We start from the raw sequence: 16,067 nt of genomic DNA, 5'->3' as shown, positions 1-16,067 counted from the left end.
TGCCACTCATCTCGCTCTATAAGCCGAGGGAGCCGGCGTTTGTCCACAGACAGCTACCGGGTCATGTGGCCAGCATGACTAAGCCGCTTCTGGCAAACCAGAGCAGTGCATGGAAACGCTGTTTACCTTCCCACGGGAGCAGTACCTATTTATCTACTTACACTTTGACGTGCTTTCAAACTGCTAGGTGAGCAGGAGATGGGACCGAACAACGGGAGCTCACCCCGTTGCGGGGAATCGAACTGCTGACCTTCTGATCGGCAGGCCCTAGGCTCTGTGGTTTAGACCACAGCGCCACCCGCGTCCCCAAAGCAACTCACAACAGCATAAAATACGAAAGAGCTAAAAAATCAGTTAAATGTCAGAAAACAAAATGCAACCAACAAAATTATTTTATTCAATAATACTGCAAAAATGGGAAATCCTGCCCCAAACATTTACCAGCAAAGCTATGGTTTCTTGACTTTACTGTAGGGGGTCAGCAACTGGTATATCCCAAGCTAAATCCAGCCCCATTAGAGTTCCTCCTTGGTCTCCCAGGCAACACACATGCACCTATTGCTCCAACTGGACTGCTTAACTGTGTGTTTCTGGGCCCAATTCAAGTTGCTGATGTTAAACTCTAAAGCCCTAAATGGCTTGGAACTGGGTTGTCTAAAGGACTACCTTTGTCCAAATAATCCTGCCATTATAACCAACTACTGAGTGCTTGCCAAGACAGTCAGTTAGATTGGTGGACACAATAGATAGGGCCTTCCCTGTGCTGGCTCCCATAATTCTAGAACTCCCCCTCCAATGGGCTGCATCCAACATTTTCTGTCTGCTAGTGTGAGGGAACTTGTGTTAGTGAACAGGTGAGTTTTAACGTCACACAACAGAGGAATCAAATGCAGAAGCTGCGCTAGTGGGAAACCATTGTGCAACAGACTGTGCAATTCATTGTGCATCGAAGTCACCAGCAACCTTTGCACTCTCTTGTGCAACAACATTCTACTAGAGCAAAACATTTCACCAGCAGAACAAGTACCACTAAGTGGCTTTACCTTAACACTAAATTTGATGCAACCCCACAAACTATCTCTTCAGTAGAGGCCTTCAAATGTCAAAGACCCATTTGTTCTCGTGTGTCTTTTCTTTCTTTCTTTCTTCTTTCTTTCCTTTAATGCCACTGTCTTTATGTAATAAAAGTTAATGGTCAGGCCCTTTAAGGGGCCTTCTAAGAAAAATTCTTGCTCAACAGGGCTTCATGGCGCTCTCTTTTGCCTTTGGGGTGGGGAAATGATGCTACGTTTCATACGAAAGGGTATTTTTTAAAAAAGAAAAATCAAGGCCACATGACTGTTGCTTTCAAGTGACCATCTCTTACACAACTTGTTTACTCTTGTGGTCTCCCAGGACAAAGATTATTTCATAAAAGGAAGAAGGGAAGAGAATTATTTTTACAGCAAACATTTAAAAACTCACAAGAAATTGAGAATGGGTTGCGCCCTGGGCAAGAATAGCAAAATTAACGTATTTATATTTATTAACCTAATTGAACGGGAAGGTAGAAAGCATGCCATTTTTTTAAACAAAGCTCCAGATCTTCATAGGCAACTAAGTTAAGAAGGGTACAGCTGCCCACACAGCCTGTTCCTTGGGCTAAGCAACCACAGACACACCAGGGGACACTTGCTTAGCCATGGTTAAATGGTCGGGAGAGTGCTAAAGATTGTGTGTTCCCTTACACTGCCCCATCGCTTCCCCAGCTAAAGTCACCCCATCTATCTAAACCACAGTTGATGTTCCCCAGCTACACATCATTTCGCCGGGCTGGAATGTGTCCTTGAATCCTGATAATGCCTGTTGCTTGCCAGGGAGGAGGATAAAGGGTGTGTGTTTATAGAAACTAGCCTACTGTACAAATCTAAAGACCCCCAATTTTGCCTCTGGTGCTGCTCACAAACTGCCACAGGCTGTCCAGAGAGGAAGGCTGAAAAACAGGTTCCCTCACTCGCCCCTGGCTTATAATGGTAGATTTGTGGGAGATCTTTTTTGTAAAAAAAAAAGAACTTACCAGGAGCAATGGTCTCCAATGTCCCTGAATCAAGCTTCCTAGTGCTGGTGCAGTGCTGAACGGCAGATCCAGTAAACACAAGGTAGAAAACTACATCATCGCTCCCAGCTTTGTCATCCTCAGTAAGCAATACGGTGATTATGCAGTCGCCCTAAAAGGAGAAGAAGAGCATAAGGATTTAATATTTCTGGAATTTGTTTTTTGCATTTCTGGCTCACAGCCTCGTGAGAGAAGGTGACTGCGAGCTTCATGGCTCAGAGTGGGGATTTGAACCCTGGTCTCCCAGGCCCTAATCCAATACTTCATCCATCCAAAGGTCTGGGGTAAAGATACAGTCTAACAACCTCCTTTCCTTTTCCCAAGAAGCACATTTAAAATAAAATGTGTTGGGTTTTTATAATAAAAAAGAATACACAAAGACACAATCAAAGAGAAGCAATAATTTACTCCTTTCCGTGGGGAGAGCAAAGTCCATTCAGCTGCTACCACCAGGATCAAACTGCCAGTAGGCACTGAGGAATTCTCTCACACCTCCTAATCGCCAAGATGATAAAGGAAGCATGAATAAAAAACATCAGACCTGGAACTCCAAGACCAGAGTTCAGGTCCCCAGTTACAAAGCTCAGCAGGTGACCTAGGGTCTGCTCTCAGTCTAGTCTACCTGCTAGGATTGCCAAGGGGAGAAATCCACACAGTGCCCTAAATTCCTTACGGAAGGGGGTCTGGTAAAGATGAGATACTTAGTGCATGTTTTCCAGCTGCGAATACTTAGGAAAAATTACCACCACCAGTTCTTTCTTTCTTTCTTTCTTTCTTTCTTTCTTTCCAAGTAAAACTGGGTCCAGAAATATGTTTCCCTCCCACACACATAATAAACCCTGTCAGTAATATAAATTCACAATTTCTGGTGTAAGGTTCACGGTTTTAAACAACTCTGGAGCTACAGCAAAGCGCAGATGAATTCCTGTAACCTAGGAAGGCAATCTGTTTCCAAAAGCACTGCTGCCCTCAACCCAGAGAGAGACGTTTTAATTCATGCATGTTTACCTTTCCTCATTTATTATTACCCAAATAATGTCATCTGCTTGAGATCACTACCACACAAGGTGGTTATTATAACCCCGGTTCATTTGAAGCAGCCAAGCCGGGCAGCCAAACCCCATTTGGAGAAAAGTCTCCCAAGATCAAAAGAGCCTCTGGCACAGGCCGGCAAACAAAAGTATAACTTAATTTCGTACCTAACTTTGATTGACTAATGTTTACCTGGCTTGGTGCCCCGCTGCCAACGAACACATGCCATTTAACTCCCACCACGCACACGCATGCACACACACACACACACACACACACACACAGAAAGGTCACCTTTACTTTCAAGTCTAGAACCTTTCAGAGACGTGTACCTGGAAGTAGCTGTGTCTTCACAGCCCAATCCATTTTTAGCTACAAAAAGTGGGGGAAATCTACACCAACATTCCCATAGCTAAAAGGCACCTAGCAGCAATGGTCAAGAGAGCCCTGCTAGATCAGGCCAAAGGTCCAGCATCTTCTTCTCCCAGTGGTCAACCAACTCCAGGCCGAAAGCAGGACCTGATCATAGCAGCCCTCTCTCTGCTCATGACCTCCAGCAACAGGTAACGGTAAGGTATAGGGACCCCTGACCATTAGGTCCAGTCGTGGCCGACTCTGGGGTTGCGGTGCTCATCTCGCTTTACAGGCCGAGGGAGCCGGCATACAGCTTCCAGGTCATGTGGCCAGCATGACTAGGCCGCTTCTGGAGAACCAGAGCAGCAGCGCACGGAAACGCTGTTTACTTTCCCGCCGGAGCGGTACCTATTTATCTACTTGCACTTTGACGTGCTTTCGGACAGCTAGGTTGGCAGGAGCAGGGACCGAGCAACAGGAGCTCACCCCGTTGCAGGGATTCGAACCACCGACCTTCTGATCGGCAAGCCCTAGGCTCTGTGGTTTAACCCACAGCGCCACCCACGTCCCTCCAGCAACAGGTACTCAAGAGAAAATCCTGAGCAATGGTCTGGCTTAGCATAAGGCAGTTTGCTATGTCCTACATCAGCCTTCTCCAAGGGAAGACTTACAAACATAAGAGGAGCCTTGCAGGATCAGACCAGAGGCCCATCTAGTCCAGCATCATGTTCTCACAGTGGCCAAATGGATGCCTATGGGAAGCTGAAAAGCAGGACCTGAGCAACTGACGTTCAGAGGCACACTGCCTCCAATGGTGGGGACTGCACACAGAATTTGTCTCCATTCACTTAGGGAAGGAATGGCTTACCTTTTTCAGACTGAGGGCAAGAGTGACCCACCCTTGCACTTCTTAATGGGGCCCTGGGGAGTGTCCCCCTTTTCCTCCAAATATGAAAAAGAAGGGCAGGTTTTCCTTCAGAGCCAACAATTTGCTTGTCGCCAGCAAGCGCATTTGCAAACCACGCGGTCACAGCTATCGCAAGATAGGGATGGCGCTTAAACAAAAGTGTCCACCTACTCTAAACCTACAATCTAATGAAATCCAGACATCAACACAATGGCTTTTGTTTTCTTTTTAACTGAAGGGCAGCAATTCTTTGCAAAATTAAAAAAACAGCGTGCCAAACGGAATTAAAAACTAACAGTCAACACTTGCTCATAACGCAGCCATTCTCCGCACTAGCAGAGGATTGTTAATACTAAGCAAGCAAAGCCTCTGGTGACAGTTTGCATCAATCCCTTCGTAGCAGGACTGGCCACCAAACTGTATCGCAGATGGTCAAGGACGATTTCCCAAAGTGGCTGCCCACAAAACAGACCTGACACCTTTCATCAGCTCCCTTTGTAAGCAGGCGTTAGCCAGGGGAGCATCTAACACTTTGTTAAAGGTTTCTGCCTGGGAGTTAGATTAGATATGCAAGAATAACACAGAACCATGAACATGTCTAGTTGTTCTACATTTTTTTCAAAAAAAAAAAATCCAATTATTTCTCCTGGAGTTAATGTGCAGGTTACATTCTTGGATGAGGGCCACATTCACACCATACATTTAAAGCACTGTGACACCAATTTAAACACCCATGGCCCCCCCCAAAGAATTACGGTTAAGGGTGCTGAGAGTGGTGCTGTGGTCTAAACCACTGAGCCTCTTGGACCTGCCGATCAGAAGGTCGATGGTTCAAATCCCCATGATGGAGTGAGCTCCCCTTGCTCTGTCCCAGCTCCTGCCAACCTAGCAGTTCAAAAGCATGCCAGTGCAAGTAGATAAATAGGTACCCCTGCGGCGGGAAGGTAAATGATGTTTCCGTGCGCTCTGGTTTCCATCATAGTGTCCTGTTGCAGCAGAAGCGTTTTAGTCATGCTGGCCGCATGACCCGGAAAGCTGTCTGTGGATAAGCACCGGCTCCCTCGGCTTGAAAAGTGAGATAAGAACCACACCCGATAGTCGCCTTTGACTGGACTTAACCGTCCAGGTGTCCTTTACCTTTACCCTTCACAGGGAGCTACGAATTGTAGCTCTGTGAGGTTTAACAAGGTTTGCTGATTTTATCTGTGTTTTATTCATAGAATCTTAATACTAGCAAACTCACACCAATTGCTCGGGAATTCTAAAAGATCACACACACACACAAATCAGTGCCATTTTGAAATCAGGAATTAACATTTGTGCTGTTTTGAAAACCTCAGTTCGCCATCTTGATTCAAAATGGGATCCAATTGCATCCAGACGAAAACTTGTCCTTTCATCTCAGGATGAATGCATCATGCAAATGCATGGTGAACAAATAACATTGCAAAATATATAGTACATTATTTTATTATGTACACCACTTAAGAGACATTTTTCTGATTAAGCAGACTATTAAGCTCTTGCTTATTTATACAGGTTACAAAAGCAGTATGAGCTTTAAAAAGAGGCAGCCTCCAGTTGCAAACTTACAACCCAAAGGATATACTTCCCCCTGTCCTGCTCCACATGAAAAGATGCCAGGAAAAATGCGCAAATCATATGGGAAAAGGCGAAGAAAGGAGTCTTTAAAAATTCATCTTCCAGGTAGTGATGGATGAAATAAGACAGATCTCCAGGGTTGCGGGGGGGGGGGGGGCAGCCACGCTGGTGTAGTCACGTGAGCTACCGTATTTTTCGCATCATAGGGCGCACCGGACCATAGGGCGCACCCAGTTTTTAGGGGGGGAAATCAAGGGAAAAAAATTTTTCCCCCCCCCCAGCCCCAAAGAGCAGCGTACAGGCTGCACACAACCTCTCCGTGCCAGAGGGGTTGCGCGCAGCTATGGAAGAAGCAAGGCAGCAAGCGGGATGGATCCCGCTCGCTGTTTTGGCTTCCCCTTTAGCCCCGCGCAGCCTCTCCTTGCCGGAGGGGTTGCGCGCAGCTATGGAAGAAGGCAAGGCAGCAAGTGGGATGGATCCCGCTCGCTGTTTTGGCTTCCCCTTTAGCCCCGTGCAGCCTCTCCTTGCCGGAGGGGTTGCGCGCAGCTATGGAAGAAGGCAAGGCAGCGAGTGGGATGGATCCCGCTCGCTGTTTTGGCTTCCCCTTTAGCCCTGTGCAGCCTCTACCTCCTGGGAGAGGCTGCGTGAGGCTAAAGAATCCATAGCCCCGTGCAGCCTCTCCTTGCCCGAGGGGTTGCGCGCAGCTATGGAAGAAGGCAAGGCAGCGAGTGGGATGGATCCCCTCGCTGTTTTGGCTTCCCCTTTAGCCCCGTGCAGCCTCTCCTTGCCGGGAGACGCTGCGCAGGGCTAAAGAAGCCATAGCCCCGTGCAGCCTCTCCCTGCCGGAGGGGTTGCGCGCGGCTATGGCACAAGCCTGCATTCACTCTATAGGACGCACACACATTTCCCCTCAATTTTTGGAGAGGAAAAACTGCGTCCAATAGAGCGAAAAATACGGTAATACCAAGACCCCTAGTCTTTTTTCACTGGACTTTAACTGGAGAGATCTGGGCCCAAACTCACACTCATGAACTTCACTGGCGCACCTTTCCTCAGCCACTCTCTCTCATACGAATCTACCTCTCAGGGTTCTTATGAGCGTAAGAACATAGGAAGCTAGATGATACCATTTGCCCACTGAGACCAGTCTTGTATGCTCTGACTGGCAGCCGCTCTCCAGTGTCCCATGTTCAGACACATTCCCTGCATTGCCTGCTACCTGGGGAATGACCTTGAGAACTTCTATTTGCAAAGCAGATGTTCTGTCGCTGTGGCAGAATGATCCGCACGTCATCCCGAGTTCCTTGAGACCAACTATGTAAACTAAGGAACCTGTGGCTCTCCAGATGTTAGGACTCCCCCCGGCCCAAATCAATATGACCAATGATCAGGGATGATGGGAGCTGATTGTGCAGCAACACAGGTTGCCTGGCCCTGATGCAAACCCTTCCATCACCCAGCCCCAAACTTTTGTCTTTGCACATTTATCCAGAGAACAACACCTGGAAAACAGCCTAGGAATGCATGGGCTTTGCAGGGCTGCAGGTGATGGGTGTTCATAACGTAAGCCTGTCTCTGAAGCTCGAGAGATACCTGTTTGTGCAACAACAACAAAATAGCCCCCAGTAAAAACAGTGACCTGGGTCAAGCACGCAGAGAAAGAGACATATGTCATATGCCGGCTTCAGCAGATAAATGCCTCCAAGGGAAAAATTCCAGAAATAAATGGAATGGAAAATTGCCTGTTGGAGTTGAGGCATTTCAAGTTACTTGCCCAGTGTAAGAAGAGTATATATCTGCTGCAAGTATTTTCACAACATGCGGGGGAAACACTACATAAAGAAGACATGAAGATATTTGAATTTTACCAAGCTTTACAATTTCATATTGAAATTTCCAGCGTCATTTTTAAAAAATAAAATCCACATCGCTTACAAGCTGATAATGGTTCCAGGGTTCCAAATATTAAGACCAGGGGCCATTTGAGCATACTAGTTTTAGGTGCTGTTCACATTAACAAACATATTTGAATATGATGAGTAAGCAGTAGCCAGGTAGAGAAAATGAAATTTTGCTTCACGCAATGTCTGTTTAGATGTAACGCTAAAGCACCAATTAGCAGGAATGGGCCATTTAGAAAGAATAGGGTCCCCTTTCCTGCTCTCCTGCCCCAATGCAGCCATGAGACAACTGGAAGCTTCTTTTCTGCTAACTACAGTCTCTTGTTTCATTTGGACAGAGAACTGTATTACCTATGATTTGTTACAGTCTTCCCCAACCTGGTGCCTTCCTGATGTTTTAGACTACAGCTCCCATAATCTGTTAACAATGGCCATTCTGGCTATGGCTGATAGGAGTTGTAGTACAAAAACATTTGAAGGACAACATTTGGGGGAAGCTGGTTTAGGGAAAACAAAGTAAGGATTATAAACTTTGATCAAAACTTGGTTTCTTGCCCTAAGCCAGAGGTTTTCAACCTTTTTAATTCCACGGCTCCCTTGACCAACCACATTCTTTCTGCAGCACCCCGTGGGGCTCAGGAGCCCATTTATGTCACCCCTTGCCTGTAGAGCTCACCCTTTTTCAAACACCCTACCTTGTGGAGTATTCCCTCAGCGTCCTCTCGAGAGTCCTCCGGGCATCCACTACTGCCACCCCTGGTCTCTGAGCTGCAACCCCCTGCCCCAAAGAGGTGCCTCCTCACACTACCACATGGGGCTAGGGACTTGTCTGTCCATTCCCAACAGCAATGGCTGGTGGACTGGCTGGCTGGGCTCCCTGGCCCGCTTGCTTGCTTACTGAGGCCACCTCAGCTCCTGGCAACCATCACCCCCTGGCTAGCGCCAAAGTCACCATTCACCTGCTGAGCTTGTAGCCCAGGCTGCTGCAACGAACAGCTGTGCAAGTCTTTGGGCGGCAGACACACAAGAGGGCATCAGAGGAGGGAGGGCAGGAAAGAGGGACAGAGGCCAGTGTTGCCTGCGGCACCCCTGACCATCATTCAAGGCACCCTAGGGTGCCACAGCACACTGGTTGAAAACCACTGCCCAAAACTGTAAAGGTAAAGGGACCCCTGACCATTAGGTCCAGTCGTGGCCGACTCTGGGGTTGCGGCGCTCATCTCGCTTTACTGGCCGAGGGAGCCGGCATACAGCTTCCGGGTCATGTGGCCAGCATGACTTAAGCTGCTTCTGGCGAAACCAGAGCAGCACACGGAAACGTTGTTTACCTTCCCGCCAGAGCGGTACCTATTTATCTATTTGCACTTTGTGCTTTCAAACTGCTAGGTTGGCAGGAGCTGGGACCGAGCAACGGGAGCTCGCCCCATCGCGGGGATTCGAACCGCCGATCTTCTGATCGGCAAGCTCTAGGCTCTGTGGTTTAACCCACAGTGCCACCCGCGTCCCTGGCCAAAACCATAGTTAAGACTAACAATAGTATGTCCATATTTGCACATATTGTGTTAGTCAAAAACAGAGACAAAAATATTTGATCATGTAGCCATGCCACGGGGAGGAACATGCAAGCCCCAAGGTTCATGCAACTCTATGATTCTATGTAATGCTCAGCCATAGTTTAGGGTTACATGTGAACCAGGTCAATATGTTAAAACAGTCGTAAGAGCCTTCCTACAGAATACCTACAGAGCAGTAGATTCTGCCAACAAGGACATTGATCCACTAGAACGTTAAACCAAGAAATCCAGGTGAACCCTCAACACCTAAAGAGCTGACAAATAGTACTACTGTTTAACCGCAGACCACAACTAGGGTAAAAATCTGAAGAGCCCTGGCTCCATCTCCTTGCAGGATAGAAGTGTTTTCCATGAAAACTTCAAAACACGTCCCTTAACATTCTTGCTCCTTGAATTATTTTCCAGATCCAAAGTCCAAGGCCAAGACTGCAGAGCTAGTGCTAGCCGACTCTCCGCCTAATCCCCTTAAAGCCATTTGCCAAAAGACACAGCAGGACCGGGTGGTGCGTTTCAGCTTTCTGAGCAGCTGCTGAAGTATCCCAATGGCAAATATTTCAGACCGAGTGCACGGGTCAGTGCAGATGTAACTCTTAACTCCTCAACAGATGAGGAGCAGCGCCGTGCAAATGTAAGACTGTCTCTTCCGACTGCAACTGAGAGATTGGGAGCAGGAGGCAGGGCTGCATTCTTCGTATCCATGGACCCTCTTTAAATTAAGAGTTTGTAAGTAAATCATTGCTCCCTCTAATAGCAAACACAGAGTCTGTGTTCCAACAGGATTGGAGCAAAAAGCTAGGCTGCTAGAAACAAGAAGGGACATTAGGTGAATCCTGAGGAATGCAGAAATATCAACATACACAGAATGCAGAAATATCAACATGTTGCCCCTACCAAAAAAAAATCCCAGTGAGGACACTATCCAGAAGCCATGGAACATTAAGTTATGCTTAGAAAAGAAATATGAAAACTTGAGAAAGAGTAAGAGGCTTCCTTGAGTCCTTAACACAAAGGTGGGGAAAACTTTGCCAAGTTACAGAGAACCAGGCAGAGGGCCTTCTCGGTAGTGGCGCCCGCCCTGTGGAACGCCCTCCCACCAGAAGGCAAAGAGAAAAACAACTACCAGACTTTTAGAAGACATCTGAAGGCATCCCTATTTAGGGAAGCTTTTATTGTTTAATAGACTATTGTATTTTAATATTCTGTTGGAAGCCTCCCAAAGTGGCTGGGGAAACCCAGCCAGATGGGCTGGGTAGAAATAATAAATTATTATTACTATTATTATTATTATTATTATTATTATTATTATCATTATCATCATCATCATCATCGTTATTATTATCATTTGTCAGCCTGAGGGTCATCCCCCTTCATGAGCAGTCATCTGGGGGGGCTACACCAGTTGCACACAGGGGGTGCAGAGGTAAAATGGGGTGCAGCAACAGAGCTGACGTTTACCTTTGTGCAGCAGGCTGCAAGTCAGCCATAACAAAGTCTGAAGATTCCTACATGCCATCCCTCCAGCCAGACACACAACAGACATTATCGCAGTTTAAGGACACATTTCTTCCAGGCCAAAGTACCCAAGGAGGTCGCGGTGTGGCCTGCGGAGAAGTCCCAAGTGCCAAATGGAGGCCGGGGGTGGGTGGGAGGAGGCTCATTCAGTCCCCAGGTCTGAGGGTCCTCACCCAAGGACTCTAAAGGATATGAAGAGGCTCCAAGACAGAAAACTAAATCTTCGTTTCTTATCGACCCTGTGTTGATGGTAAGAAACACCAGCAGATATTCTTCAAATTCAAGACCCTCTGTAGTGTGTCATGTCAAAACCAAACTGCTGTTTGAAATGTACTACCTCTGTGTCTATTTATTTGGTTGAAAATAAGATTTGCATCATACAGAGGGCATCTGAATAATCGTTGCCAGCAGGGATGACTAACCGGTGGCCTGCATATATTGCTAGAATACAACTCCCATCATTCATGACCGCTGGCTATGCTGGTTAGGGCTGATGGGATCTGGAATCCAACAACAATTGGAGAATCACAAGTTAGCCAATCCCATCTCAGAGCCACATCTGTAAAGGAGCACGCCTGCTGGAGACTAAGGATATACGCAACATTATGTTGCAGGTCCCAGCAAACCATGCTTTCCTCTAGGAAGCAGCAAAAGAGGGAGAGTGCTCATCCGAAGCTGGTTTAGGATCTCTTTAAAACATTGAGTAAGAGAGTCAGTGCCTTCTGTTTACAGCAACCTTAGCTGGAGCAATGGTGATTATTTTGAAAGCAGAGTCTTGATCGAAACAGAAACGCAGTTTACTAGTATTTCAATGTGAGGGCCACTTCTGCAAAAGCTGAGAGAAACCAGCTTCTTTTGTTTCTTCAAAGTCCCCATTAGCGCTAACAAAGGAAAGGGAAACTTTGGGACAGAAACCAAGATCAGAATTTGGTGTGTATGTTCTGCGGCGGGCGCCAGGTGGCGCTGCAGAGCCCTCAACCTAGGCTTGCTTTTTACATGCCACACAGACTTAAGAACATGGAGGAGAAGGATGGAAGGGAACAAATAATTTCAGACAAAGCTTCCAAAACTCACTTACAGACAGTAAACCCTTCAGACTGGCGGCGGTGGGGGTTTTTATTTTTGTTTTTTTTGGCAAGTGTATTCCAGAAGGTGTCACTAATGCAACAATGAAGCATTAGGTGTGATTTATACTGAACCGTCGACACGTCATCCCACTTTACTAGTTGCTTCTGCTAGGCTCCACCAATGTTTCTGCATTATTGCCATCTGAGTACAGTGGTGCCCCGCAAGACGAATGCCTCGCAAGACGAAAAACTCACTAGGCGAAAGAGTTTTCCATTTTTTGAGTCGTTCCGCAAGACGAATTTCCCTATGGGCTTGCTTCGCAAGACGAAACGTCTTGCAAGTTCTTGCGAGTTTGTTTCCTTTTTCTTAAAGCTGCTAAGCCGTTAATAGCCGCTAATAGCCGTGCTTCGCAAGACGAAAAAACCGCAAGACGAAGAGACTTGCGGAACGGATTAATTTCGTCTTGCGAGGCACCACTGTAGCACAGACTCTAGTTCAGGCAACAGCCAGAACTGCTGGCTCTCAGCAATCAGAACCAAAGCCACACAAAAACTGCAAGGGCCTGCCCCTGCCCCCAAATACAGCCCCAGCATGCCACTTCCTCTGAAGCACCACATTACCAGAGCCATGGTCAAGGGACCTTTTTAAGGAAGCTGGCCTTCCAAACGGGGCTCACTTATTGAGTTGCCACCACTGATATCCACAGTTATTCCAGGCGATTCCAGGTTTGAAAGCTGTTGCGTCGCGGGTGGGGGGCTTCCCACAGACAACATGTTTACTGAGCTTTCATCCCAATTTGCCGCACAAACCTTTCATGGATGTTAAGACTATATACCCAGCCTTCACTGAGAACATGTTCCAATTTTTTATGGAGCGGTTATATGACAATGAGCATTCCTCCTGAACTACTTTCTGCAGTGTTTGCACGTCTTCCTGTTAATTATTCATTCTTCCCAGTTTTCAGTGCATTTCCTGTTACTTTTCTAACCACAAAAGTGCCAGGGCAACAAGAGCACTTAGTTTCACTTCTATTAAAAAGGTAAAGGTACCCCTGCCCGTATGGGCCAGTCTTGCCAGACTCTAGGGTTGTGCGCTCATCTCACTCTAGAGGCCGGGGGCCAGCGCTGTCCGCAGACACTTCCGGGTCACGTGGCCAGCGTGACGAAGCTACTCTGGCGAGCCAGTGCAGCACACGGAACGCCGTTTACCTTCCCGCTAGAAGCAGTCCCTATTTATCTACTTGCACCCGGGGGTGCTTTCGAACTGCTAGGTTGGCAGGCGCTGGGACCGAACGACGGGAGCGCACCCCGCCGCGGGGATTTGAACCGCCGACCTTTCGATCAGCAAGTCCTAGGCACTGAGGCTTTTACCCACAGCGCCACCCGCGTCCCATCCTCACTTTTATTACACAAAGCTATAAAGTTCTGGTATGCGTTTCCATCCCTCCTGCAAAGTACAGTGGTGCCCCACAAGACGAATGCCTCGCAAGACGAAAAACTCGCTAGACGAAAGAGTTTTCCGTTTTTTGAGTCGTTCCGCAAGACGAATTTCCCTATGGGCTGCTTCGCAAGATGAAACGTCTTGCGAGTTCTTGCGAGTTTGTTTCCTTTTTCTTAAAGCCGGTAAGCCGCTAAGCCGTTAATAGCCGCTAAGCCGCTAATAGCCGTGCTTCGCAAGACGAAAAAACCGCAAGACGAAGAGACTCGCGGAACGGATTAATTTCGTCTTGCGAGGCACCACTGTACTGACAGTCTAGTCGCTACCTAAGAGCCACTTCCCTTCGTGTTTACCATAGGATGATTACCCACCCTCAGTCCTCCTTCAAATGCCCTTCCCACAATCCATCATGGCTCCCCACCAACACAGAGAAACACTTCCATGCACCCCTTTAAATAATAATAATAATAATAATGATTTATTTATATCCTGCCCATCTGGCTGGGTTTCCCCAGTCACTCTGGGCAGCTCCCAACAGAATATTAAAACACACGATAAAAGATTGAACATTAAAAACTTCGCTAAACAGGGCTGCCTTCAGATGTTTTCTAAAAGTCAGGTAGTTGTTTATTTCCTTGACATCTGATAGGAGGGCGCCACTACCGAGAAGGCCCTCTGCCTGGTTCCCTTTGGCTTCACTTCTCGCAGTGGGGGAACTGCCAGAAGGCCCTCGGCACTGGACCTCAGTGTCTGGGTAGAACGATGGGGGTGGAGACGCTCCTTAAGATATTCTGGGCCAAAGCCGTTTAGGGCTTTAAAGGTCAGCACCAACACTTTGAATTGTGCTTGGAAACGTACTGAGAGCCAATGTAGGTCTCTTATAGTGTATAGCAGGTCTTTTCCAAATGTTTCACAGGAAAAAGGTATTGCAAAGCAATGTTCACTTGTTCAAATTATGTCATCCTGGTTACTCAGTCACACATACTCAGTACTGCACCATTCTCTCAGTCGATGTCTTATTTTTTTAAGGAAAATGAGTAAGCATGAACACCTGAATGGAAGTACCAAATATGATCCCCAGGACTGCTTGGTGGATTCTGGGATATTGTCCAGAAGCTCAAGTGTAAACAAAAATGTGCTCAGCGACCACATTTTAATATAAGGGACCACATGAAAAGGATGTCTGAGCAGCTTACACAGAGCTGGAAAACCGCAGGCTGCATCCTTGCCACAAGGTAATTCGTGTATTTTTTTTTATTAAAAAACCTAGCGTGCAAAGAATTCTTTTTATTAAGCACTATAAAGCAAGGTGGCATTCTACCAACAAATGCAGGTCCCTGACTACTGGCCATCTTCCTTCCTTCACTCTGTTAGAAAAGTCACTTAAATAATGCAGACACAGAGTCCAGAGAGAAAAGAAATCTCACAGCACAACACTTCACACCACACTTTTGGCTTGCTTGGTGACTCGAGTTGTGATCTCTACAGGTGTACAAGCATCACATGGTTCACATGGAAGCTAAGGTTTTGCAAGTGCTCAATTAGACTAGCTAAAGGTTCAAGGTCACTCACAGGAGTACCGAACTTGCTCACCTAAGCACAGACAAGTGACCCTTCTGGTCCAATATCCTGTTCTCACAGTGGCCAAACAGATTCCTCTTTCCCTAAAGCCCCCAAATTTACCTTTGAGGAAGAAAGAGGCAGCAGCTGCTCCCGGGGGCCCAGCAGAATATCCTTCCCCACTAGGAACAGGACACTAATTACCTTATTTTTCATCCCATAGGACACACCTAGTTTTTTTGGGGGAAAATAAAGGAAAAAATGTTTTCCTTTATTTCTCCCCCAAAACCAGGTCGGGGAACAGCGGGATGGCGGCGCTGCGCCTCTCCGCCGTCCCCCGAGCTTGTGGGGCTGGCCAATGTCTGCCCGGCGCGAGGGGCGCTCTGCTTCAGGGCACCCCGCGCGCCGGGCGGCAGGCTGCTATCCGCAGCGTGGAGAGCCTTGCGGGAACTCCCGTAGGGCTCCCCATGCTGCGGATGTCTGCCGGGCGCGCCGGGCACTCTGCCTAGGCTGCGGATGTGTTCCCGAAGCGCCGGGCGCTCTGCTTTCAGCGCGCCCGGCGCTCCGGGAAGCAGGCTGCTATCCGCAGCCTAGACAGCCCTGCGGGAACTCCTGCAGGGCTGCCTAGGCTGCGGATGTCTTCCCGAAGCGTCGGGCGCTCTGCTTTTGGGGCGCCCGGCGCTCCGGGAAGCAAGCTGCTATCCGCAGCCTAGGCTGCGGATGTCTTCCTGAAGCCTGGAGAGCGAGAGGGGTCGGTGCGCACCGACCCCTCTCGCTCTCCAAGCTTCAGCGAAAGCCTGCATTCGCCCCATAGGATGCACCCAGATTTCCCCTTCATTTCTGGAGGGGGAAAAGTGCGTCCTATGGGGCGAAAAATACGGTAGGGTTGCCATATTTAAAACGGTTAAAATCCAGAGAGAATTTTTATTTTTTGCCAAAGTTGTTGAGCTTCTTTGTCCAAATAGCAAAGGACGACATTTGTGGGCCCTTTTAAGGAAAATTGGCAAAAACGACACTGCCATACA

At 47.7% G+C, this 16,067-nt stretch overlaps 1 protein-coding gene across 5 annotated transcripts in view; it reads right to left on the bottom strand.

Annotated features, from left to right (window-relative positions):
* AKAP13 (A-kinase anchoring protein 13) overlaps positions 1 to 16,067 on the bottom strand; it is a 245,430-nt gene that overhangs the window by 150,317 nt on the left and 79,046 nt on the right. For all 5 annotated transcript variants that reach the window (XM_080980205.1, XM_080980207.1, XM_080980208.1 and 2 more), the window contains exon 4: positions 2,057 to 2,207. In XM_080980205.1, coding sequence (XP_080836331.1) covers positions 2,057 to 2,207 — 151 coding nt within the window. The remainder of the gene's footprint in view (positions 1 to 2,056; positions 2,208 to 16,067) is intronic.

Source organism: Podarcis pityusensis (assembly GCF_964106645.2).
Source record: "Podarcis pityusensis genome assembly, chromosome: 14".
NCBI lineage: Eukaryota > Metazoa > Chordata > Lepidosauria > Squamata > Lacertidae > Podarcis > Podarcis pityusensis.
Note: the sequence above shows the minus strand (reverse complement) of the source record. Positions and strands in the feature narration are given on the sequence as shown.